General features: G+C 42.5%; 4 protein-coding genes across 10 annotated transcripts; 1 reads left to right on the forward strand and 3 right to left on the reverse strand.

Annotated features, from left to right (window-relative positions):
* The first annotated feature begins 185 nt into the window (after window positions 1-185).
* rabepk (Rab9 effector protein with kelch motifs) lies at window positions 186-3,456 on the forward strand. The gene is made up of 8 exons (XM_057319963.1): window positions 186-315; window positions 673-729; window positions 807-961; window positions 1,105-1,260; window positions 1,344-1,517; window positions 1,596-1,745; window positions 1,828-1,977; window positions 2,218-3,456. Exons 2-8 carry the CDS (start codon window positions 677-679, stop codon window positions 2,436-2,438), a joined length of 1,059 nt encoding a protein of 352 aa, XP_057175946.1. The 5' UTR covers window positions 186-315; window positions 673-676; the 3' UTR covers window positions 2,439-3,456.
* hspa5 (heat shock protein 5) lies at window positions 3,170-7,088 on the reverse strand. The gene is made up of 9 exons (XM_057319856.1): window positions 6,955-7,088; window positions 6,093-6,243; window positions 5,724-5,955; window positions 5,490-5,627; window positions 5,280-5,392; window positions 4,810-5,200; window positions 4,485-4,722; window positions 4,235-4,402; window positions 3,170-4,150 (listed from the first exon to the last, which is right to left on the reverse strand). Exons 2-9 carry the CDS (start codon window positions 6,206-6,208, stop codon window positions 3,585-3,587), a joined length of 1,962 nt encoding a protein of 653 aa, XP_057175839.1. The 5' UTR covers window positions 6,209-6,243; window positions 6,955-7,088; the 3' UTR covers window positions 3,170-3,584.
* Window positions 7,089-7,552: 464 nt separating this feature from the next.
* Window positions 7,553-12,143, reverse strand: LOC130545365 (FAST kinase domain-containing protein 5, mitochondrial). Of its 3 annotated transcripts, XM_057319823.1 has the most exons (3): window positions 12,007-12,143; window positions 11,444-11,538; window positions 7,553-10,787 (listed from the first exon to the last, which is right to left on the reverse strand). In XM_057319823.1, the coding sequence occupies exon 3, from the start codon at window positions 10,773-10,775 to the stop codon at window positions 8,382-8,384; it is 2,394 nt and encodes a 797-aa protein (XP_057175806.1). In that variant the 5' UTR covers window positions 10,776-10,787; window positions 11,444-11,538; window positions 12,007-12,143; the 3' UTR covers window positions 7,553-8,381. The 3 variants fall into 3 exon arrangements, with proteins under 3 accessions (XP_057175806.1, XP_057175791.1, XP_057175800.1); XM_057319808.1 differs by lacking the exon at window positions 11,444-11,538; XM_057319817.1 differs by having other exon boundaries at window positions 7,553-11,538.
* Window positions 12,144-12,802: 659 nt separating this feature from the next.
* Window positions 12,803-25,703, reverse strand: LOC130545330 (leucine zipper putative tumor suppressor 3). 5 transcript variants are annotated; one of them, XM_057319777.1, is made up of 6 exons: window positions 25,564-25,703; window positions 22,833-23,453; window positions 22,031-22,603; window positions 19,501-19,821; window positions 18,462-18,692; window positions 12,803-17,619 (listed from the first exon to the last, which is right to left on the reverse strand). In XM_057319777.1, exons 2-6 carry the CDS (start codon window positions 23,361-23,363, stop codon window positions 16,948-16,950), a joined length of 2,328 nt encoding a protein of 775 aa, XP_057175760.1. In that variant the 5' UTR covers window positions 23,364-23,453; window positions 25,564-25,703; the 3' UTR covers window positions 12,803-16,947. The 5 variants fall into 5 exon arrangements, with proteins under 5 accessions (XP_057175760.1, XP_057175776.1, XP_057175783.1 ...); XM_057319793.1 differs by lacking the exon at window positions 25,564-25,703 and adding an exon at window positions 25,434-25,549; XM_057319800.1 differs by lacking the exon at window positions 25,564-25,703 and adding an exon at window positions 25,284-25,415.
* Window positions 25,704-25,749: the final 46 nt, after the last annotated feature.

A 25,749-nucleotide genomic window follows, 5' to 3' on the forward strand; every position in this document is an offset into this window, starting at 1 on the left:
TAATTTACCATGGTACATGTTTTATTTCTCAGTAAAAGGCATGTTGCAAAGAGCTGCCGTTCTAATGTCTAATGTTTGTTAATCGCTGGTATAGTATATTAAAATTTGTTATAATAATTAATATAGTCTTTTTGAGTAATGCATGCAGCGTTTTTTTTAATTATTATTATTTCATTTTAAATTTCCCCTAACTTTTATTATGAAAGCATTTCCGTTTCGCCTGTCATTACTCGTTTTCACATCGCTGACATGCGTATCCTCACTTATTCTGTCTCGCGCCGTGTTCAACATTTATAAATAAATGTATTGATAAAGGTAAGCTACATCTGTTAGTAAAAGATAAACGTTTGCTGTCGTCGAAATAGCCAAGTAGCGCTCGAGAGTTCTCTTGTGACGTCATGACTCTCGCCGTTACGTTCTGCTTTCATGTTACGATGGCAACGGAGCTGTCGTCCAGAGAAACAGAGCAATGCTCGTTTTGTTTCATGAAATCAGTTGTCAATCCGTAATTATTATGAATCGTTTTGAGCAGGTTTACATTTGGTTCCCTTTGCGTGTCTCATGTGAAGTAACATGCAACAGACGCCCGTGACGTCATCACACAGTGTTACATTAAAAGTCACCGTGAAATGCAGATGTTGATGGTACTGCCGATGTTTTAAATGTTTACAGGCCGATGGAGCTCCTTCCTATTCTCGAGCCTGAAGAAACGCCTAAGAACAGACAATGGTATTCACATATTTTTGTGATGTGAATCTATTCTTGTGTTTATTTTTAATGATTGCCTCTCTTTTTTGTGTGGACAGGTATGTTCTCGTGCCCACAGGTGCTGGTCCTGGTGTTTCCGTAGGTCACACATGCACATTTCTGCCTTCGAAAGATGGGGGCAAGGGACATATTGTATTGGTGGGTGGGGCCAATCCCAATGGAAGCTTCTCTGAGTCTTACATCATAAATCTAGGTACTTCAGTCTGACCTCCAGCAGATGTATGAGAATCCTTCCATCAATAAACACTTTTGAAATTACCACATCTAACGAATCACATGGATTAATTGCGTGCCGTTTTCAAATAAATAAAGGTGACTAAATGTAATCTTTTGCAGATACTCACGAATGGGACATTCCGGGATGGGACGGGCTGCAGGCGCGTTATGAACACTGTGGTTTCGTTACTGAGAGCGACTCGCAGGCCCCGCGTGTGTTTGCCGGGGCCGATCAGACCGGAAACCTCAACTGCGTTCAAATCTTGCACACATCAGGTTGTTAAACGCTCAATAATGAACCGAATACATGTATGTGTGTTTACATAACATAACGTTGTGCTTTGTGTTAATGCACACAGAGGATATTAAAGGACATGGTTTGTGGAAGACGGTCCAGGTCAAAGGAACTCCTCCTTCAGCCAGAACGTATCATACAAACTCAGCGTGTATCGGGGACCGACTCTTTGTTTTCTCAGGAGGGGATGCTGGGGCCACACCTGTTACTGATCCTCAAGTCCATATTTTTGATACAGGTCAAACACTTAGAGAATGTATCTGAGAGAGACACGCATCATTGCACGAAGCTCATAAACATTTTTCTCTGTTTGCAGTCAGTGCCACCTGGACGCAGCCAGAGACCAAAGGGACACCTCCCGCTCCACGCCACGGACATGTGATCGCAGCGGTGGGAACAGTTCTGTACATTCACGGTGGAATGGCAGGAGAGAAGTTTTACAGTGACATGCTCTCGCTGGACACCGGTGAGTCTTTATCTCTTGGTTAACACGAACACCAGGAATATTATTGCAGTGTTTCGTTATTCTCGTCTCTCACTTTTGTCAGAAACTATGAAATGGGAGAAGGTGAAAGCTAAAGGAGATATTCCTCCAGGAGTGGCAGCCCACGCATCCGTAACCTTTGATAGAAACATCTTCATCTTTGGAGGAATGACATCAGAGGGGGCAACAAATTCCATGTTCAAGTTTCACTGTGGCGAGTACTCATACTTTGTATACTCAAGAAGACATGTTCTTGGATGATTCTTAAAAAAAATCAAGGATGAAATGCCTACGATTATTAATGTGTTGTAGATGCCTGTCTTTTAATATTCTACTCTATTATAAATCTAATACGGTTAAGACTCAATTTCTTCTAAAATCTATTTTTAAATCAAAGTATCTTTAAAACGAAATCATATTCAGAACTAACATGCATTGGTGTTTGCTGCGACAGATAAACAGCGATGGACGTTGATGAAGTTTGAAGGAGATCTTCCTCCCGGCAGATTGGATCATTCCTCTTGTTTAGTGCCGTGGCGTGTGAAGACGGGAAACGATGAAGAACACGCAACTCAAAACTCTGAACCTGATGTTACACATCTTTGTTTTGTCTTTGGAGGAATGGACACTCAGGGTTTGATATTCAAAGATTGTCTCGTTACAGTAGTTACATGACTGCTGTTGTGCTTTCCAATAAATTTCTCTCAAAGTTTTGTTGGGCTTTATCTGTAGTCAAAGAATTCATGTACATCACAAAAGTTTAAAAGTCTCGAGTTTAACGATGTCCTATTTTTTTACTATTATACCACTTTGACATTTGACTTATAAAGTTCAATAGAAAACTGGAAATACCAAAGAAAAGAGATTCAGAGTTTCTGTAACATGCATTTTTTTCCACCATGTATTTAAATAAATAAAATCATAGTGACAAAACCATGAATTGTTTAGACTTTAAAGTCACCATGAAATCAAACAGGAACATTCCAAGTGTTTTACACAGTGATTATTATAAATGATTTATCTGTGCACGCCATTGCTTTTTCAAAATTAATTTGCACTTGTAATCTTTAATCAAAAACATCAATCTCCTCTCCCCCACTCAACAACAACTCTTCACCACATGACGTCAGCAACAAAAAAGAGGTAGAACTATACTGACTGTCCAATGGCCAGGCATTTTTAGCCCTCCCCTGCAGGCCCAACTTACAACCAACCAATCAAAAAGGGAAGGGCAAAATAAAGCCCCGCCCTTCATTTTTTTCTAATTTCAGAAGCCCATTTCACTCAGATATACGTCACGATACAAAAAAGTCAATCGCAAATTCCGTTTCATGGTGACTTTAAATTAAACAAACATTTCAGTCACCATTTTAACATCACATTTGAATGAGACAAACGACAGATGATCATTTTGTATGAAACATTTATTTTGTATTTTTAGTAGAAATGTCTTCTACAGTTGCCAGATTTTAAATAAATAACATTCATATGTTACATGACAATTACCCAGGGCCCAAACCCCATCTACCCCTCCCTCCTCAAACTGCCCCTCACAGAACCCACCCCCCGTTGAACTGCCTGAGAATAGCAGCATCGAGCCTCAAACCAGGCTGACTAAATCTCCACCTGAGTGAAGAAAAAAAAAACAACAACTCTCCAACGCTCCACAAGTCTTTCCAGAAGAGATACGTGGCTTTAATGTCTCTCCCACATTCTACATTTTCTTACAAAAATGTTCATGAAGTCCAGTATGTACACAAGTGCCACATCTGAGGCGGGTGAGGGCATCAAGAGAACTTAAAGAGTCAAGATGGAATCAATCTACAACTCATCTTTATCACCCTGATCGTCGCCCTCTTCTGGCGGAGGACCGCCCGCGCTGCCGTACAGCTTGCTCACGATGGGCTGCACGACCTCCTCGAGTTCTTTCTTCTTGGACTGGAATTCTTCAATGTCGGCATCCTGGTGGGACTCCAGCCACTCGATCTTCTCCTCCACCGCCTTCTCGATGGCCTCCTTATCCTCAGACGACAGCTTGCCGCCCAGCTTTTCTTTGTCACCGATCTGGTTCTTCAGAGAGTAGGCGTAACTCTCCAGTTCGTTGCGGGTGTCGATGCGCTCCTTCAGCTTCTTGTCCTCATCGGCGAAGCGCTCGGCTTCGTTCACCATGCGCTCGATGTCTTCCGGCGTCAGGCGGTTCTGGTCGTTGGTGATGGTGATCTTGTTTTTGTTGCCGGTGCCTTTGTCCTCGGCAGTGACTCGAAGGATGCCGTTCACGTCGATCTCGAAGGTGACCTCGATCTGAGGAACGCCTCGAGGGGCCGGGGGGATACCAGTCAGGTCAAAGGTACCCAGAAGATGGTTGTCCTTTGTCAGGGGACGCTCACCTAAAAGAATGCAGAGTAGCAACGTGAGAATTTGGACACTTGGTTTAAAAATGAATGCACTGAAGATGGAAGACATTGGCTTACCCTCGTAAACTTTGATGGTCACAGTCGGCTGGTTGTCAGAAGCAGTGGAGAAGATCTGGGACTTCTTGGTTGGCACAACAGTGTTCCTCGGGATGAGTTTGGTCATCACTCCTCCGACAGTCTCGATACCCAGGGTCAGAGGGCACACATCCAGAAGCACAAGATCACCTGTAGAACAAAAGGTTTAGTTATAAACCATCCCAAAAATCATTTGAAGGTTCTCGTCCAGCGCATCGGAATAAACACCCACCTGTGTCCTCTTCTCCTGACAGCACTCCAGCCTGCACGGCAGCTCCGTAAGCCACAGCCTCATCAGGGTTGATTCCTCTGGACGGCTCCTTGCCATTGAACAACTCCTTCACCAACTGCTGGATCTTTGGGATACGAGTGGATCCACCGACCAACACGATCTCATCAATTTCAGACTTCTTCAGGTCAGAATCTTCCAGAACTTTCTGAACTGGTTTCATGGTGGAGCGGAACAAATCCTGCAAGGGGAAAAGAGCGTTTGTTATTTTTTGACAACTTTAGAAAAGTGGGTAGAATGAAGCAGCAATACTTGAACATGCTCGCACCATGTTGAGCTCCTCGAACTTGGCACGGGTCAGGGTCTCCGAGAAGTCTTCGCCCTCGAAGAAGGACTCGATCTCGATGCGGGCCTGGTGCTGGGCGGACAGTGCTCTCTTGGCTTTCTCCACCTCACGGCGCAGTTTCTGCACAGCGCGGTTGTCCTTGCGCACATCTTTTCCGGTTTTCTTCTTGTACAGTTTGATGAAGTGCTCCATGACACGCTGATCGAAGTCTTCTCCACCGAGGTGAGTGTCTCCGTTGGTGGCCACCACCTCGAACACGCCGTTGTCGATGGTCAGGAGGGACACGTCAAAGGTGCCGCCGCCGAGATCAAACACCAGGATGTTCTTCTCGCCGTCCTTTTTGTCCAGACCGTAGGCAATAGCAGCAGCGGTTCTGCGAAAGCAACAAGAGGTTCATTAACCTCGTGATGGCAAAATGACATGCTTCAAAACTCAGGAGCGATTGTACTTACGGCTCATTGATGATTCTCATGACGTTCAGACCAGCGATGGTACCAGCATCTTTGGTGGCCTGACGCTGGGCATCATTGAAGTAAGCAGGCACAGTGACCACAGCATGTGTGACCTTCAAAAACAAAAAGATGAGACGTCAAGTTTAACTGCAACCCAAACAAGAGCAGGTTTGCCTATCAAATTCTGCTTGTGTATTGTAAAGACTTTACCTTCTTCCCCAGATAAGCCTCTGCGGTTTCCTTCATCTTAGTCAGAACCATAGCAGAGATCTCCTCTGGTGCGAACGTCTTCATTTGGCCAGATCCAATATCTAACTGGATGTGAGGTTTGTTTTTCTTCTCAATGACCTAGAATAACACAGAACAGACGTTTAGCATCCCACTTTCAAAACATGCGTGTTCAGCATCACCACAATTCAAATACAAGCTAGTGCACACACGTACCTTAAAGGGAAAGTATTTAATATCCTGCTGCACAGCAGAGTCGCCCCAAGTACGGCCGATCAAGCGCTTGGCATCGAAAACAGTGTTCTCTGGGTTGGATGTCAGCTGGTTCTTGGCAGCATCGCCAATGAGACGCTCACCTTCAGTGGTGAAAGCCACATAGGACGGAGTGATGCGGTTTCCTTGGTCATTGGCGATGATCTCAACACGGCCATTCTTAAAGACACCCACACTGATTGATTTAAGAGACAAAGTAAAGTTTATTAATGTTTTAACACAATTGTACTGTAACATTGAGACTTTCTATATTTTTCAGGAGTGGAAATGTAGGTGTATTTTGAGGTATGGTGGACCTTATGAAGTACTCACCACGAGTAGGTGGTCCCAAGGTCTATTCCGACCACTGTCCCAACACTTTCTTTCTTGTCTTCCTCTTCAGCAAACACGCTGCCGGCCACCAGCAGAAACACGCAAAGCAATCGCATTTTGATGTGTTGATCTGTCAAACCTTGTGTGATTTCTGTAACATGACAAAATGCATCAATGTCAAAGGTCAGGGCAAGTTACATCATGCATTAAACATCCCACACTGTCTGGACGGCTACAATATCACATGAAACGCATCATCAAGCCAAAACTGAGTTAGTAATCATGCGTTTATAAATATAATTCAGTGTTTTATTCAAAATTCAACAATGCCAACAGCAGTAATACAAATGGACACTAGGTGCTTGTAAATATCCCACATAAAGCATTCTGTATAGAAAATGTTTTAAAAACACAAGGGCAGTATTTCCACAGATGATGTAACGCTGCTATAAGTTACTGATCAATGACGAAACCAATAAGTTAACCTCGTGCGCGCTCATCACCTCACGTTTTCACAAATGTTTCAAAGTGTCCAAAATTACTGTTATTATAATAAGACAGTAAAGCACATTGAGCTCTTATCAAAATCTACGCATGAATATTGAAGATAAATGACGTTAAAGTAACGTAGTGTTAAGTAACGGATCTCTGCATCGTAGCGGGTTGCGAGTCATCAAAGATTACAAAATAAAAGCATATCCAGGTTTATTATAATCGTATTCTTAGTAACCTAAGCAACATATTATAATCATTACTCCACCAATATCGTTTAAATTATTACAGCTTTTCTAGTATTATATGTAAATTATTATCTAACAAATAAACTACCAGTCATAAGAACTAAATGAGATATAATTCTTACCTAAAACTTGAAGTAATAAGTAAACGAAGTGAAGGGCGTAGGCCAAATGTCTGTTTCGTCTGTCTCACAATGTTTCTCGAATATTCTCTGTGTGAAGTGAAACGCATGGAGCTGCGCCGCCGTATATAAACCTTCACCGCTTCCCCGTCGTGGAGCCTCATCATTGGTCAGACACCAGCTCGTTGGAAGGAGCTCATTGGTGGAGCGAGGCACGCTGGCTCGCGCTGATTTGCACAAGTACTGGCGGAGGAAACGTCACGAGACGAGGCGAACTGTAAGCATTTGATTGGATGACGCGCGTGCCAGTTGTTGGACGGGGAGGGGCGGTGAGATGCGGCATGTAACGAGGACAAAAATGTAATATTGTGAGCAGTCTTTCTTTAATCAAATGTCGATTTTTTAAAAATAAAACTCTTATTTCCTGTGAGTGTATATTTTGTAAGGTTTTACAGGTAACGATTCAAATAGACTTATTGGCGTGTCAAAAAGAGGTTTTACTTCACCAAAGCATAGGAACGTTATATATACGTTTGACACGTAAAATACACTTGCTAACAATTAACTTATTAAATGCACAGTAAATTAAAAGTACTTTGTATTGATTTGAGAATTATTTTATTATGTGAAATGAAAAAGGTAAAACAAGAGACATAAAACTAGCAGTTTTGTAGGTCATCAGTAGAAATGACAACATCTGTCTGCAGACTAAAGATGAATGCAAAATCACTTTTGGGGTTAATCTAGAACACACTTTTAACAAAGTTAAACATCACAATGATACAGTTAGGGTTTGGTGAGACAAAATATGAAAAGCAAATGCTCTGACTCATCTTCTGATGATTCAATTCAGTGAAACACTTGTCACTGTTTACAAGTCAACGTAGAGTTGGTAACAATTACATTATATATGATGCAATCTTACCGGTTTCTCTAACATTATTTACAAAACATACCATATTTTACATTATAAAAAACATTGGCAGTTTAGTATATTCCAATAATGTTTAACATAGTGTTTTATACCAATATAGGAAATGAATGTCATGTGTAGCCTATATAAGGTGTAATCATGTGGCAACAACTGTAATTGCAGGTCTTCTTTAAAAGCCTCACATATTTCTAAAATAATTGTATAATCAGAAATGTCAATAAAAGAGAATTTAACTGTGTCATTCATTATCATTACATAAATGACCATCACTAATAAAGATATTGAGTTTGGCACAAACTAACTTATAGCTGACATTACATTCAAACTACAAAAAAAGAACTTACGCATACTGTAGAGTTGATTGACATTACTAAACGATACATAACTTAAATAAAACATTTCAGTGGTTTGGTACATTAAGAAAAGACATGAGTTGAAGGTTGATCAAGAGAACTTTTACAAGTTTACGTCCAAAATCTGTGTATAAAAATCCAGTTTATTTTTTGGAGTCACTGAAGATCTTGCAGTGTAGGTACGCAAGTTTCTCCGCATGCGAGCGTCGCAGCAGTGGAAACCATTCCCAATGAGGCAGCTCCACAACTCTGTACCCGGCCAGCTCGAGCTGTCTCCGCTTCAGTGCATGCAAACCCAGCAACCGATGACTCCTGTAACAATACTGATTCCTGTTTGTCACTTGAACAGCGAGACGTACGACAGATGCTTTAGATCTGTCTCGCTGAGATGAGCTGATCCCAGACTTGGTCATTGCCATCACAAGGTCATCTGTCAAGTCAACACCCACATTGAAGATGCTCTCTCTCTCATGGACCGGCTCAACTTTACACCTCTGAAGCGGAGTGTTAGATGGATGCACCGGAACGTTTTTGATGTTGGTGAGTTGAGCTAACAGATCATCAGTCAAAGGAACTCCGGAGAGTTTTCCCTCCCAGCCGTGAGCCGACGTGTCTTTCGAGAGAGTCTGGTGTTCAGGAGACACGGGAAGAGGTTGATCGTTGCGATCCAAATGTACCTCCAGGTCAACAGAGCGCAGATGCGGGAGGATCATGCGTTTGCGCACGAACCTCTCTCCACCCAGAAGTTTCTGCAACATGGCTTCAGCCTCGACAACTTCAGGCTTTTGGCAAATATCAGACCGGGCGAAGTCCCACAACTCTTTCGTCACTTCTGTTATCATAGAGTGACTCAGTCTCGGACCCGTCCACATGGGCAACTCCAGGCCTACAGATCCATCCAAAGTGAATAAGTCTTTTTTCAACTCCAGCTCTTGTGAACCGCAAGCCTTGGTAATAAACTCCGTGCTCAACGCCAGGCTCACCAAGTCATGCGGGAACTGACCCACAAAAGCTAAGCCGAGCAAGCCGGTCAGCAGGTGTTCAGGAAAGCGTTGAAATTCCCCCTGACGTTCACGTAAGGCTGCAGTGAGACAGGGATAGAGATTGGGACACTGGCTGGGATGGACGCCTAACGTACCGAAGGCCCACACCATCTTAGCGGCGTCTTTACTTCTGCAGTGCGTGATGACATCGGGCAGCCGTTCAGCTACGGCCAGGAGGATTCGATCATCTCTGTAATGCAGAGCGGAGCAAGCCAAGACGACGTGCATGAGGCCTTGAACGCCCATCTGTGGGGCACGTCCCGGTATCTCACATCCCATGGCTTCCAACCACGGAAGATGGTCCAGATAACTAAATCGCATCAGTTTCATCACATTCACTATTGCAAAATCGCTCATGTCCTTCACTACAGCGTGCGTACGGTCCACGAGTATGCGCGCCGCTCTCTCGGAGAGGCGGATCTGTGATTTGAAGAGGCCCAAGCAAACAGCACCCAATTCTTCAGCTTTCAGTTGGTTTAAGTGACGCAAGAGTAACGATTCAACGGGTTGAATGAAAGCCTCTGGACATCTCCTGCCTTCTCCCACAATGTATAAAAGTTGAACTAGCTCTGGTGAACCCATCTGGTTAAAGTATCGACTGATGTTATCAAAGAGTCTCTCCAGATATTGAGGAACGGATCGACCGAGGCAGCGCCACAAGTCGGCCGCGAGCAGCAACTGGCGAAGCTCCATCTCACTTGCTCGGCGGCAGAACTCTATTTCGAACAATCCTAACAGACTGTGGGAATGAGGCAATCCCAAATTCACGAAGGCCCTCAACACGTCTAGCAACTGCGGAAGCGTGAAGGACTGAAGGGATTCCACGCTGTAACGCAGTAACATGTTGAATCGCGTGTCACCTCGAACCACTGCCGACCGTTCTCTGGGCAACTGGCCGAGTTTACACAAGAAAAGAGCGACGTCTGAAGGTCCCATGCTGCCTTTGAGAACACTGACTTTATGAAGAAGTAACAAGGCCTCATTGAGGTCAATAGCAGAGGAATGATGAGAGGGGTCATGCGTCATACTGCCGTATTCGGGTCGACATCTCTGAAAGGCGCGTGGCTCACCTTTGACGTTTGGATCTTTGGGGATGTGTGGGGTAGACGGGGGTCCTGTGTCAGATCCAGCTTTACTGAAGGCCAGGTTTAACAGCGTGTTCTTAGCACTGGAGAGCTGTCGGGAGGAGCTAATGCTGTACGGGTTACTTTGCTGTCTGTACGCTGGCTTGAAGGGCAGATTGGAGTATGGTTCCTCCTCTGCATTGAAACGGCCCGGGGCAGAAGATTGGCCTGTTCTGACCCGGTAGTAAGCGGAGGGATTGTACACCAGCGTGCTCGATGGCTGCTCTGTTCTTTCTTTTTCTTCCTCTCTCTTTGGCTCTCCATCTCCTCTGCTTGATGGGAGATGCTGAGCTCTGAAGATGAGGATGCGTTGTATGTGGGCGTAAAGACGTCTCTTTGCCTCATGATGGAACAGCAGCGTCGCAGACATCAACACCTGACACTGGAAAAGACATAAAAGGGATTGTTTAAATTAAAACACCAACATAAAACTGTATAAATTCAGAGAAATATCGGTCAGTCACGCGCGTTTCTGTTGTTATATTTTAGAATTAACGGCGGTCTTGAACTTGTTTTCAAAAATTGTAAAAGCCTTCGAATAATTAGAACGTTTCGAAATACTCTTCTGGGCAAAAGCTGGAGGAAAAGGTCAACATCACTGTACCATCATGGTCCACTTTTATTAAGTTAAAGAAAAGACTGAAAATTTCTTTAATAGCTCAGCCATTTCGAACTTTGACTAAAGGGAAAGTACACCACAAAATAAAAAGTATTTAATCGTTTCTTCTTTCTTTCTTCTTTTTCATTTTAGGTGTCATCTCCATCTCCGGCATTCATCAAAAGAAGACCCAGAAATATTAACATACATGTCAAACATACGAGTTTCATAAAATATCTGAACAATGTCACAAACTAAACATACGTTTCTATAAGCAATAAAGTGAACTTATTTAATATTTCAACATACATTTAAACATAAAAAATGTTTTTATTTTTGTCCTGTATAGATGTGTAGTTGTTTTCTTGTATGGGAAAATTCTCTATTATTCAGCTCATCACATTTACATTTATGCATTTGGCAAACGCTTTGTGACTTACTTTGCATGATACTATACATTTTGTTTGTTTCTGAGGACGTGCAATCCCTGGGACGAACCTGTGACCTTGAAGTTGCTAGCGCTATGCTCCAACCACTGAGCCACGGGACATTCAAATAACAGCAAATAATTGTTTATTAAAGACGTTTCGCCAAACAAAACAACCTATATTCGGTCTAAACGTCTACATTTGACAAGATCATTGAAGATGACAGCAAACATACAGTACATATTTTATTTAAAGCGACTTTAAAGCACAGCACATTCAAGGTAATTGGTTATGCGGTTGTGTTCCTAAAACAACAACAACAAACAACCTAGGCACAAAAAACACTATGAGCTACTGGGGTTTTGTTGTTTAGTGCTACTGCTGCTGCTGTTATTGTTAGTTTAAATAAAATTGTGAAAAAAAATAAAACACGTGTCTTGTGGCGAAACGTCTACAATGAAACAAATGTTACGTCCTGTCAACGGCTGAACGTACTTTACTGCACAAGCGCTAACTAAACATTAAACACTGTGTACACATACTGTGCGCAAATTATAGTAAAAATATAAGCATACCTTCAGTGTGTGTGTTCTTCAACGACACAAATAATAATACAATAGAAGTTTTATGTTCGTTTTCAAAATCATTGATAAAGCGCATGTGTACGCGTATGAAGCGGACGGATCGTGAAAGTACGGTGGCTCACACGAGACAAATGCGCTTCGATAATAAAACGAGTGCCTTTGACAGCAGAATTCCTTATGTAGAATAAACAATCATTGGTTAAATGTATATACTTATTTAACCTTTATTCGTATTATTTTACGTGTGGGTTATCGTAGTTACAAAAGAAACTGTCAACGCTCATATATTTTTGTAAGTCACAGAAAGAAAATAATCGAAAAAACATATTATGATTGTGTTCTCATTTTGGTATATCAATTAACAACCTAACCATTTCTAAAACGTTGTTAAGTGGTTGCTAGGCAGTTTGTATGATGTGATAGGTTGGTTGCTAGGGCATTGTTGGGCCTCTATGGTGAACACTGCTGTTTTTGGAGTGACATAATGCACATGATGAATTAAATTGTGTCAGTTTACTTCAGTACACTACACGCCGAATAAATAAATAATAGCACTTCAGTGTACAGAACAGGATCATTCACATCTGTAATATATCTGTAATGTGTATGTGACCCTTAAAAATCCTGGGGCCACTAGAAGATGTGGGGTGTTTTTGTTTTTATTGCTTTATGTCATATGTACTTACATTGATCATTTTACCTCTAGACTGCATTCTACTCAAAAACAATACTAACATTTTTTCTAGGAAGAAACCGTGAAGAGAAAGTGTTGTGTGAAGAGAAAGGAAAGAGAAACTGTTTCTTTGTTGTTATTCACATCTTTATTATTTAAATTAATATTTGCTAAGATATGCTTTTCCCAAGCAAATTCTGAAAAAAAGGAAAACAAAAGAATGCTTACAAAACATTGGTGGCCTTTTGCTCCCCCGTACATCTCAAGAACTGATAAATAGAACGTAAAGACATGGGACTCTTGAATGAATGACTTTACAGTAATATAGCCGATGGAAGGTTTTAAGATTCATATATGTATATTATATTCCTATAATAATAGTTTGAAAAATAAAAGCTGACATGTCAGTCTCATTACTTCACAAAAGTATTCACACGCATTAGCTCGGTATATTTGGATAGAATAAGTTCTGTACACATAAGGAACGGTGATATTTACATGCAGTCGACTGCCTTTGTCTCTACCAAGAACACAGCAGGACACAACAGAAGCACATAGCAGCAAATGCGGCCGAAGACAGCAGAGGTGCGGCGTCCATCTAAAGCTTCATCCCGTACGTCTCTCTTAACACCTAGTGTCATAAAGTGGCATGAATCTGGATTGATTATCAATGAAATGGCATCATTCTAGTGATGACGGAAAAGAAGAGGCACAAGCACCGTGCGACATAAGGCTCTTCCACATGAATGTTTCTATTCACATCTTTCTAGAACTTTATGGGAAATAAATCAACGGACTGCGGTTTCCGTACAGCTGAATTATATACGCTGGAAAACAGTTTGTGCTTGTTTTCATTTCAGCACAGACACACCAGATGCACTTCATATTTACTGTAAGAGTGAAACTGGCTTGCAAGTGCTGTGATACGACCAAATGTCTCAAAATATGGATCATTCAAGAGTTTGTGCATAATAACAAGCAGGGCAAAAGTCATGGATCGGTCCAATGACATTTCTATAAGCGACATTTAAAGACTTTGTGACAACAGGTGTTTTGTAAAATGCTCCCACCTCGTCTGAGCCAGCAAGTACATTGATCAAAATCTCTGTCTGTGTACGGAATAGCGTACCACTCACACTACCTCTATTCAGTATGCAGTGCTGTGTCCCACAATGCATTGCACGCAACCTGACCTTCCAATGTTTGTAACTTTCTTTTGCATCAGACTGAACGAAGATTAAAAATGAAACCGTATTCCAGTGGCCTTCAGTCGTCATGCTGTACGCTGCAGAAATAGTATGGTAGTATGCTGTTCAGAACATCCCAACATCATCCTCAAACTAGCACACGATGGACTTTTTACCCGTTCAAAAATCTCCACATCATTTGTGTGCACTGTGCACTTCAATCTACTGCATATTACATCTTTTTCAAAGTCAAAAATTCTAAATGATACTTTCAGCAAGTATACACGGACACGTATTATATGCTCTTTTTGGAAGAATGTAAAGTCATATTCAAATGTAATCGCTCGTCGTTGTCGCGCGTGTTTTGGCTCAGCCGCCGTCCGTCTCGTTCCGGCGCGGCGGCTTCATAAACCTGTTCACGACAACCCCGTCCTTCTTTAAAAGCGTATTTAATATATCTCTGTCTGTTTAACTCTACATTGCTCAAAACATAGAAAAGGGCAAAAACAACATTCAGGTGATACAGTGCGTTCTGATTAGAAATAAATAGGTGTCCTCCACCACTGCTTCGGGTGAAAGAGCAGGAGGGTTGAGCGCTTCCGTACCGCACTAGGCCTTAGGGCATCAAACCCGCTGTACGCAAGCACGTCAATGCGACGCTTTACATATTAAAAAATGACTTACAGTGCATTTAAGCTATACATTTGATGCGTGTTCCCTTGGAATCGTACACATGACGATTCCGTAGACCGTTCCATAGGGCGCGCGCGCGCCTGACCCCCAGTTAACTTCCGGTTTGTGTTTCTTCTTCTTGTAAGGTTATTGGCGGTGGGCGAGCCAACTTTTGGTGTCCGGTGTGTTTGGCTAGTGTATGATCATATAAATATTTAATTTAATTTATGGTAATGTTAATGTATATTATTATTTTATTGTATAATAATTGTATTTAAAGAGTACATAACTAGGGATTTTTAAGGTCCTACTTTGGTTTAGGGAGTGTCCAACAACAAGTATATGTACAGAGAAGGTGTAAAAACGCAATTATTTCGGAATAATAGGCAGTTATTCATACCTTACTTCGTGACTGACTCAAATGATTCGTTCCGCGATTCATCTGTCTAATCCCCTCCTTTCCGCTAGCCTAGTCTGATGTGATTGGTCAGATGTGTTGTGTGTAAATGTTGTTACTATTTCTTTGATTGTCCAGCACCTTGGTCAACAATTGTTGTTTTTATTGCTGCTTTATAAATAAAGATGAGTTGAGTTGGTCTAGTCGGCTGTGATTGGTCTACCCGTGTAGTGTTTGGGGGAGAAGAGCGAAGTTGTCGCGGGCAGTCCTAGCAAAACGTAGGCGGGGACTATATGTAGTGATGTAAATCCCTGGCAGTTCGTGAATCGGACTAGGGACGACTCGTTTTTCAGAGTCGACTCCTTTTTTTAAAAGCCATAACTTTGTTATTCATTCACCTTCGGATTTATAACTTGGCAGACAGCTTTCAAACGCGGCAACATTACGCACTGCATGAAATGTAATTTTCATGATCTCATATTATGTACTCTTTAATACACGATTTGTTGAATTTTGTTGTATGTTCATTTTATTAAATAAACAATTTGTTGAATGGGTCCTGTAGTTTTAACGCGTTTAATGAAACCGTATGGTACACTGACATCTAGTGGTTGAGCTTGGTATCGCAGTCTAAATTCAAAATATTACAGAGACATGTTTAGCCAAGTAACGGTTCTTCTCGGTTTCTTTTGATTGTTATCAGAAATAATCTACAGGCGCTCTTATTGTTTGTGAATGTGTACCAGAAGTTAACTGCAGCCCACGAATGCGCGCATGCGCTGTAAGGTTTGTTTATGTTGTCACTTTGAAACCGTCTATTCTCAGCTATTGCGTATATTTGGGCAAACCTTCATCTATTGCTAGTTTTCACTTTCAGCTCAACAACTGGCATGGCGGAGCAACAGTCTGAAGAGAGTCAACGTTTATAAAGCTTCGCAGATAACAACTTATCTTGTTTAAATCTTAGCCCAAGAACACACAATAAAGGGACAGTTCACCCAAAAATAAAATTCTGTCATCATTTATTCTCTCGTTTGGTTGTAAACCTGTATGTGAGTCTTTCTTCAGTGAAACACAAAAGTAGATATTTTGAGAAATGTCTCAGTGGTTTTGCGTTCATACAATGGAAGTCAATGGAGTTCAATGTTGTTTGCTTACCAACGTTCCTTGAAAATATCTTTTTTGTGTGTGTTCTGCTGAAGAAAGAACGTCATTTGACATGACATGAGCGTGAATAAATGATGAAGTAATTCTCATTTTGGGGTAAACTGTCCATTCATGCTTGCGTAAAGTTTGTTCTGTCCTAACAGTCCAACAGAAAACATCACCAGCAGCCGGACTCTCAGAGTTTGGTCCTCGCATTTAAAACTGGTGGTGTGTTGTGTCAGAGATCTTCTCCCTGCATCTCTTAACTGTTGTGTGTCTGTCTGTCTGTCCAATACAGTTCTAACTACAAAATAATGCTATTGTCACTGATAATAAACAGTTCTACTTTTGACATACTTTCTCTATGTTTTTTTTAAAGGTGAAGTCTGTCATCTTCCACAGCAGTGTGACATATTTTCCCCTCCAAATATGTAAACATTACAGTCCAACCAATGGCAGATGGAGGCTTCAAAACAGTCAGCAGTTTTTGAGCGTTGCAGAAACGACACACTTCACCTTTAAAAGTCACAACCCCTATCACACTCCAAACAGTCTGACCTCAGGTCTGTTCTGCATCTACATCCCATAAACCCCTGAGTGTTAAATCCAGTCGTGTGTTTCCCCTTGGCACCTGACCCAGGGCCAGCTCCTCCGCCCTAATCCAACCAACCAGCTGATAAGGCCACACGTGCGCATAACCAACCAACAAACCGGCTCTCAACCCAACCGCCTGCCCCACACCAGCAGGGCATCCTTGGACAGACCTCGGAAGCTGAGCGGTCACCGTTTGTTTTGTTTGTTTGGATTGTACTGAATGCTATTGTAATCGGGGCTTTACGGGTTTTACTGCATCGCGTTCAGATCTCCGTGGACTCGATCCTTTCCAGCCGAGTTGGAACCGGCCACGGCGGCGCCAGCTGGTGCAGCTCCGGCAGCGCCTTGTCTTCCACCGGAGGAGTCGGAGAGGTCAGCGATATAGACACGGAAACGGGCGTGGGTACGTCCTGCGAGACGGCAGGCGGCGGTGAGGCGGACGTAGCCGGGGGCGGAGGGGTCAGCTTCTCCACGCGCTCCTCCAGAGCTTGATTCTTCTGCAGCATCTCCACGTAACTGAGCTGCAGCTGCGCCTGGTACTTGAGCACGCGCTCCTTTTCGTCCTGCCAGGTTTGCCGCTCCTGGGCGAAGGTGAGAGCCTGACGCTCCCGCTGCTGTCGCTCCACGCGCAGCTCGCTCTGCAGACGATCCAGCTGCCGCCGCAGGTCGCCCGACTCCTGCCGCTGGACTTTGGAGTCGTCGCTCAGCATGGTGAGCAGCGGATCTGGAGCCGGTAGGGCGGGGAGAGACGCGGGCGTTTCCGGAGGGCTCAGGGGGGAGAGAAGGCGCTCTCGGCTGCGGGACGTGACCATTTGGCCCACTTCACCCAGGCTGGGCTCAGCGGCCCGACCGCCACTGCTGAGCTCACCCAGAGCTTTTTTCAGACGCGTGACCTCCGTCTCAAACACGCTCAGTTTGTCCCTCAGAACTGTCACCTGCAGGAATGAACGAAAGAGAGGGAGAGAGAAATAAGAGGAATCAAAGGAATCTCTATTGCCCCCTTCAGTTTGGGAGTTTGTTAGCACCACATTGACACAAGAACACACTTTGTACAGATCGAGCATTTCGGTCTGAAAACAACATTAGCAGCACTTAGTTTCCTTAAAAAATCATAAAAGAATGAAAAATAAATAACTTTGGTAACAAAATGGTAAAGAAAAGCAGAATCATACAAATAAGAAAGTGAAGAACAGGGGCCAGTTGCATAAATAAAGCCACTAAGTTAAGACTGTGTCTTAACAGCTATTCTCAAAGACTAGCAATTAGTTAGGACTAATAAGTCTTACTTTTCATATTTCAGTAAGACCAATCTACCTTTTTATGTACCTGACTTGAAGAAGTTATGACCAGTCTTGAAGAAAAAATTAGGTGACTAACTTGTAAGACTAGTCTAAGCAGTTTATGCAACCGAGACTTCCATTTACATTCATAATTTACTTTTTTATTAAATAATTCCCTTTTTACATAATTTTATTTTTGCTTTTATCACTCACTACTGCCTGCAAAAAACTAGACAGCTGAGTATTCGGTAACTTCAAATCACATTGGTTCTTGCATGTCTCATTGTAAAATAATGAGCTTTGAAGTTATTGATGAATTTCAAATTTTTTATTTTTATTACATTTTAACTTTAGTTTTCTCTCAAAAACTTTCACTTCAAAAGATACTTTTTTACTTCAATGATGGAAGCTTTTGCTTTTTGAAGCTTCACCACGTTGACCCCCGTACAAGAAGATAACGTGATGACATTTGATTATGAAATGATTTGTTTGTGTACCTCAGCCAGCATGGTCTGTAGTTCTGCCTCGCAGCGCTCCAGCTCCAGGGTTTTGGTGCAGAAAGACTCTTTCAGGCTGATCTCGGCTTCTTCCCTCTGTCTCAGTTGAGCATTGAGATCTTTCAGCTGTCCTCTGAGGGCCACCATCTCACCCGCCCGCTGGGTCACCTCACCCTGACTCTCTCTCAACTGCTGCTTCAGCAGAGAGATCTCACCCGCCTTCTGACACACCTGCACCAGCACACACACACCGGCTGACATTACACACACCGCTGTATGCAGATCGGAAAATTAAGAGATTTATAGGTATGTGATTGGTCAATTTTTGTTTAAATTACAAACAAAGTTGTATTAACAATGTTTTACATGTATTTAAAATAGGTTAAAAAAATCATTTTTAATGAAAGATGCAAAACCTGACACACTGAATGCAGATGTTCGTTTTTTAAATCATCGGTTCATATCTTTTTAGAGTTATATCGTTTAGAGTCGCTTACTCACAGATTAATGTTTATTTCCACATTTTACAATAACGGTTAACTCATCTATGAAATAACACAAATGTAACTTTGTGGAATTATGTTTTGAATAAAGAACTAAGAATTAAATGAACACGTTATAAAAATTATATTTCATCATCTTCTTTCTTTGTGTAGAATTTAAAGAAATGTTCTCAATTCCCAGGTGTCAAATCGTTTTCTCAAGCAGCTTCATGAGATCTCATCCTGAGATGATTTTTAAACACTATTGAAGGAGTTGACATCTGAGCTCTTACTGGCTGGTTTTTCTTCATTATTCAGTCAAAGTCATCCATTTTAAAAAACGTTAAATTAAATCAAATTGTTGTTTTATAATGTAAGACATTCATATATTACCACAATTAAAAAAATCACATACCTATTATTCAAATATTTACGCAAACACTTTCAGATCAATTGGTTTTTAAGATCCTGCGAAGCAAGCGACACTAAACGTTTGTCACTCTCAGTTTCTCATGGTCCGGTATGTGAGCATTAAGTTCTGATACGGAGTCTCTCACCTCCCACTTGGTTTCCTCGAGTCTGGGCAGAATGTCGGCCTGCTCCTTCCTGAAGTCCAAGCACTTCTTCTCCAGCTCTTCTCTCTGAGCGAGCAGCAGCGTCATTTCATCCTGCAGTCTGCGTTTGTCCTGCTGCAGACGGCTGATCTGCGCCTGCAGGGCCTGCTGCGTGCGCTGAGCCCGTCGGGTCACCTGCTGCAGTCGCCCGGCGTAGTTCTGCCTCAACTCCTCCATCTCACGCTCCCACACATGCTGCTTCTCCTCGAACACCTGCACGATGGCCGCTTCGCTCTGGTCCAGATTGCGTCGCATGTGGATCACCTGTGAGGAGGAGATTTAGACCTGGATCACACACTACACAAGCGCGGCTCACCTGAAACCTTGTTGCGCGATATATTGACACACAACACGCTCGTCTTATTGGTCTTATAAATCCATTGCACTCCTTAAAACAGAAAATAGATACAGTCTTGATAAAACTAAAGAATTTGGAGTTTCCACTTCTTGGTGAAAAGCACAACTGGTTTTACTGGCACACTTACTAAAGTTTTCATTGCATGATCCACATATCTAAATACACAAACACTGTTCTTTATACTTACTTCACTACCAATGTTGGGTGTAACTAGTTACGAAGTAATTAGTAACTATAATCTAATTACTTTTCCCTTAAAAAGTAAAGTAAGGGATTACGCTATTTTTCTGTAATTGAATTACAGTTACTTCTGATGTAATTGAACTAAATACTGTATAATATATTCAATAGTGGAAATTACATCAAAATTCAAAGTCTATCTTTAAAATGTTGCTTTAATGTGTCATTCTCACATTTGTAATACTTTGGTCAGTTAATAAGAATAATTTATGTAGTTATTTATGATTTATTTGAATGAATTAAAAGAGCCGTTTCATGTCTATCCTTGAATCACTGAACTAATCAAGGTTGATGTAGGATATAGAAAGTAATTAGTAATAAGTAATTAAATACTTATTATATAAATTTTGGAGAGAGTAACTTGTACAGTAATCTAATTACACTATTGAATATGTAATTAGTAACTAGTAATTAATTACTTTTTAGAGTAATTTAACCAACACTGATCAATACATTATGAAGCAAATATCATCATTTTTACTCCACTACATTTGAAAAATAAATACTTTCTTAAATTTTTCTTTAATATTTTTTATGTACTTAAGCGTTAAAAGTAAAAAATATTTTGAAATGGAATGAACTAGAGTTAAAAAGTATGATATATGCTTTATAATGTAGTAAAACAAAATCATTTCCACAGAACAGATACTTGAAAATATACAAGAGATTAAAAATCTCATTTGTTTTGGAAAGTGATGATAAATAACAATATGAGGAATAAAACAATGTGTTTTAGTGACCAGCACTTTCCCCACAAATATTCAAGCATACAGTTAAAAATGCACTCGTTTTAGTAACAAAAATCCCATTTTAACAATGCAAAAATATTTTGCTTTGTCTTGTAATTTCAATGCAATAATCCCAACATCTCTAACACTAAAGGGAGGTTTCCCGTCAGGGATTAAATTAAACCAGGACTAGGTTTTAGTTAAATTAAGAGATTGAAGTAGTTTTTGCAAACATGAATTACAAAAAACATAACTTTTGTGCATTTTAAGACAAAACAATGTCAGTGATGTATTTCAAGATGTGCCAGCGCAAACTGTTTTCAGTTTAGTCAGATCTACTGTAACATTTATTTTAGTCTAGGACTAGTTTTAAGCCCAGTACAGGAAACCACCCCTAAATGTATTTACTTAAAGTGATAGTTCACCCATTTCAACTCTTTATGACTTGCTTTCTTCCGCAGAACACAAAAGAAGATATTTGAAAGAAAGTTTGTAACCGAACCGCACTGGACCCCATTCACTTCTATCGTGTGGACACAAAACCAATGCAAGTGAATGGGGTCCAGTTACCAACATTCTTCAAAATATCTTCTTTTGTATTCTGCAGAAGAAAGAAACTCGAGACAATAGGGTGAGTAAATGATGACAGAATTTTCAGTTTTGGGTGAACTATCACTTTAAGAAGCTAAATGACACAAGATCTGAGTTTTGCGATGTTTTTACTTCAACCAAGATGATTTTTCTTTCCCCATGGCAAACGTTTTTTGTTACATTTTTCGGAAATATCGAGATAAAATGCTTGTGCATGTTTGCTTTTCCAGTAAATATCTTATTTTACGGATGTTTAGACAGTTGTATTCAGGGCTGGAAATGGGGGGAAAGCAGGGGAAGTGAATTTCAAGTGGTGACGCAGTTCCACCTTAGGATTTCCATCTTTTACCCATCTTTTTTACGATATGCACATTTCAGACATAAATAAAATGGCATTTTTGCTTCTACGGTTTCAAAACGTACCCAACTAGATTCCCCCCTTGAATGTCAGTCACTTCCACCACTGGTTGTATTGGAAAGCAAGAAAAGGATTTTTTGTTGTGAACCATACAGTAACTAATAATAGCCCGCAAGGTTTCTCAGTTCACACACTTACCTCTTGTTCTCTCTCCCACAGCCGGTCCTCCAGGTCCTGAATGAGATCATCTGAGGACGGCGAGGGTCGCAGGGCCCCGGGAGCGTCGCTCAGGTGACTCAGACGCTGATAAGACGATGAACTCTTGCCAGAAGAAGAGCGGCCGCTATCAGAGGCGCTGATGCCATTCTGGTATCCCGGCTTATCCAGTTTGTCCAGGGCGACGGTGCCCAGCCTGTTGATGTGGCTGGTGGAGGCACTAAGGGGTCCGAGCGCAGGAGGTGGGCCGTACCCCGACCCCGTGTATGTGGGCAGACTGGTGAGAGAGTTCCTCCCAGAATCTGACAGACTGCCCTGACCGGCTCTGCCCGCTCCCGCGTGCGTTCCCCGACTGCTGGGACTGTCCTGATCCCACTGCCCTCCGGACGGGTTCTGCGCGCTCTTCTCTCCTCCGCTGCCTCCACTTCCGCTGCTGCCCGGACCGCCGCTCGTGCCCGAGCTGGTCTGAAGGGGACACACCAGATTCTGCATGGAGTGAAAATTCTTGGGCACCACGGGTTTGAAGGCTGACGGGCGCACCAGAGAATCATTCGTCTGTGGAGATAAAAAGCAGAACTTCTGAAGCGTGACATAAAATCAAGACAAAAATTCATGCTGTTGTGAACCTGTGACTCTTTCTTCAGTGGAACACAAAAGAAGATATTTGGAGAAACATCTCCGTGGTTTTATGGAAGTCAATGAAGTTCGACGTTGTTCGGCTCTTGAGAATATCATCTTTTGTGTTCTTCAGAAGAAACTCTCTTGGATGATCGTCAGATTGCACCTGTGCATGCTCCAGTTTTCCGGAGACGGGCAGAATGTTCGGTGGGTTTTGATGATAAGGTTTGGCTTTGCTCTTGTCATTGTGCTGTGCTGGAGGCTGATGGCTGACATTTTTCTCGTTCGCGGTGAGCACTATGTTGTTACCGCACAGGTCCAGACTCTCTCCTCTCCTGTGGCCCTCTCTCCGCACCCCGCCGTTGAAGAACGCCGTGTTGGACACCAGCCTCTCTCCGTTGACCGTTTGCTGTCGGTTAACGTTGTGAGCCGCTGGGCGTTCCGCGTCCGAGTGACCGCGAGCGTTGCCGTGGTAATCCCTCTCTGCGTTGTAGCTACGCTCGTCGGCGGAGACGCCCTTCGCCTTGGTGCTGGGTCCGGGGATGCGGTCGGCGCTAAAACTGCGGTCGTCCAGTCGGCGACGAGCTGAGTTGGGAGGAGGCGGGGCCGTCAGAGGGCCGTTAGGGGTGGTGCGGGTGCCCACGCTGCGCATGGTGATGGGGCGTTGACTGGAGGCCCCGCTCCCTACACTGCCCATGCCAGGAGCCTCGAGCGCTTCACTCCGCCACCCTCCACGGCAGCACACGCGGGCATGAAGGGTACCTGAACCGAGCCGCACACACACACACTGCAACAGAAACACACACACACGGGTTAATACACTACATCACTGCGACACCAAAACCTCAAACATAATGTTCCCACAACAGAGCAAAAGATAAAAATATTTGTATACTACTGTAAATAATCAACACACTTGATTTTCATAAAAAGCCAAACTTCTTCCTCGTTGACTTAAACATAGATCAGATCTCTCAAAACTCTACAAGAACTTGATTTCCCAACTCCAGTCAAGGAACGAAAACTCATGAAGAGCTTTGCCAAGAGAAACAGTCTGCGTACGTGCATGTGTGTAAACAATAACATGAATCTGTTTCAGCCGCACCCTGAATAAAATGATATCTGTGATTATCTATGAAGTTAAACATTACCTAAAGATCAATGAAATATGACTGAAGTTCAGTTTCCTACAAACAAAGAGGAACATGTTATTGCTCAGATGTTGCTCTTTCATTTGATGAAGTTCTGTGTTTAAGTATCAACTTCTGCTGTTGAGAAGAAAAAGACAAGTAAATGAGAGTGTAATTGTGTGAACACATGAAGAGTCTGGAGGTGTATATGAATGTATAGATTGTACAGTTAAATAATCTGGATTTGGAGAAATTTGATGAGAAATGTTTGAGTTCATATCGAGATCTTCAATAATATTGACTTTTGATTGCAGACTTGACAGATCTAAGCTCAGTTTGACACATGGTTGACATCTCTTCTGAAACTCACATGACAGACACATTCTTTTTCTCAGGAGGAATATCTGAGACGGGACACTTTTTCAATTTATAATTTGCTCTCCATTTAATCTCATTGATGTCTAGGAGAAACCATTGAGATATTTACACAACAGTTAAAAGTTCGATTGTGGAGTCAGTAGAAAAAAAATGATCAACATTTGTATTTTCCTACAAATAAACTGTGGTTACTGTAGCCAATCCATGCTTAATTTGAGATTGCCGTTGTTTAACTATAACCAACTTAAGTCCAAATTTAACGTAGAAAATCTGAAATGTCAATTTATGATAATGGTGCAGAATGTTTACTCTATGGATTCATGTTTACAGAGCTCAATGCATTCATGCAGCAGCGCTGGCTGGGCTGCAGTAGCGCGAGCCGTCCAGCAGCGCGCCGCGGGCACGTGCACCACACTCACACAGCATTACATCATCGCTCACATGCTTCGTATATTCAAACCCTACACACACATCTCACTATAGACCGTGTGTGAGATGCCATTGACTGTCAGGACGATAAATGCATCACATCTGATATCTTACCTTCATCAACAGACATTGACGCTGTCAATAATGCAAGACGAGATTTTCTCCTTATACTATACAATAAAGATGGCACAAATAAAAAGGTTGACGCCAGAAGCGATGCACACACACACACACGTCTGAGAATAAAGAAAAATGCACGTACATTTGTAAACATGCGCGTGACACACGCATCACCGACCCCTACTGTACTGCACTCGCACATTAAAAACGCAACGACAACGCGATGATAATAAAGAGAAATTCAAGCCTGTCAGTTAAAATAGGATCTAGAGGCCTGCCCCCCCCCTCCAATATTAACATATGACATCAGAATCACAACAGCTCAATAAATGCTTTAAAAGAGCATATTCACAAGAAGAGCGCGCAACAAGACGTGATGAGCCATGAATGAACGCAGCGTTTAAAAGAAACGCAGCCCTCGCGCTGCAACTAACCCGACAAATGCATTCAGCAAACACAGGACATAAAAATGCTTTATGCCTCCACTGAAGAGCAAACGCAATGGACACAGCAGCGATGCAGGGACAGCAGCAGCCGCACAATGGAGAGACGGTGTTCACCTGACTACACCAGTAACACCAGAGATGGATCCGTCCGTGCGCTTTTCATCGCTGTGGCCATTACATAATGCGCGTTACCGCTCATGCAAAAGGATGCGAGCAGCCTCCTGGACCGCCGCATCCGCATCCCTCTATCAGCATCAGCATCACCTTTCTCGCCTCCGTGAGCGATAACAAGCGTCAGCGCATCGAACCTTTCACGGCAGTGTCGCGACGCGTTCAAAGGCGCGTCGCGGTGCAGCGGACGCGGATGATACTCCGTTACTCCGTAGATACTCACTGTCTCATATGATCCGTCTGTCACTCCGTGCGTCGGGATGAGCCTCTGCGTAAATGAACGTGTGAAAGGACGCGATGCGCTTCCGCCCGCGCCAGATATGAAGTGATGGCGGGGGGAGAGAGAGAGGCGCGCATCAGCTGAGAGACACACCCACCTCAGCTCCGCCCCTTCTGTTCTGAGTGCAGT

The sequence above is a fragment of the Triplophysa rosa genome, linkage group LG2 (genome assembly GCF_024868665.1).
Source record: "Triplophysa rosa linkage group LG2, Trosa_1v2, whole genome shotgun sequence".
Lineage (NCBI taxonomy): Eukaryota > Metazoa > Chordata > Actinopteri > Cypriniformes > Nemacheilidae > Triplophysa > Triplophysa rosa.

Coding starts and splice junctions, on each gene's coding strand:
- rabepk (XM_057319963.1), top strand. CDS start 677: ATGGAGCTCCTTCCTATTCTCGAGCCTGAAGAAACGCCTAAGAACAGA. Junction 1,261..1,343: donor TCAAATCTTGCACACATCAG/GTTGTTAAACGC, acceptor TAATGCACACAG/AGGATATTAAAGGACATGGT. Junction 1,978..2,217: donor CATGTTCAAGTTTCACTGTG/GCGAGTACTCAT, acceptor TTGCTGCGACAG/ATAAACAGCGATGGACGTTG.
- hspa5 (XM_057319856.1), bottom strand. CDS start 6,208: ATGCGATTGCTTTGCGTGTTTCTGCTGGTGGCCGGCAGCGTGTTTGCT. Junction 5,201..5,279: donor ATGAGAATCATCAATGAGCC/GTAAGTACAATC, acceptor TTGCTTTCGCAG/AACCGCTGCTGCTATTGCCT. Junction 4,723..4,809: donor AGTTCGAGGAGCTCAACATG/GTGCGAGCATGT, acceptor TTCCCCTTGCAG/GATTTGTTCCGCTCCACCAT.
- LOC130545365 (XM_057319808.1), bottom strand. CDS start 10,775: ATGTCTGCGACGCTGCTGTTCCATCATGAGGCAAAGAGACGTCTTTAC.
- LOC130545330 (XM_057319772.1), bottom strand. Junction 19,822..22,030: donor TGTGGGAGAGAGAACAAGAG/GTAAGTGTGTGA, acceptor TCCTCCTCACAG/GTGATCCACATGCGACGCAA. Junction 17,620..18,461: donor TACAGACCATGCTGGCTGAG/GTACACAAACAA, acceptor TCATTCCTGCAG/GTGACAGTTCTGAGGGACAA.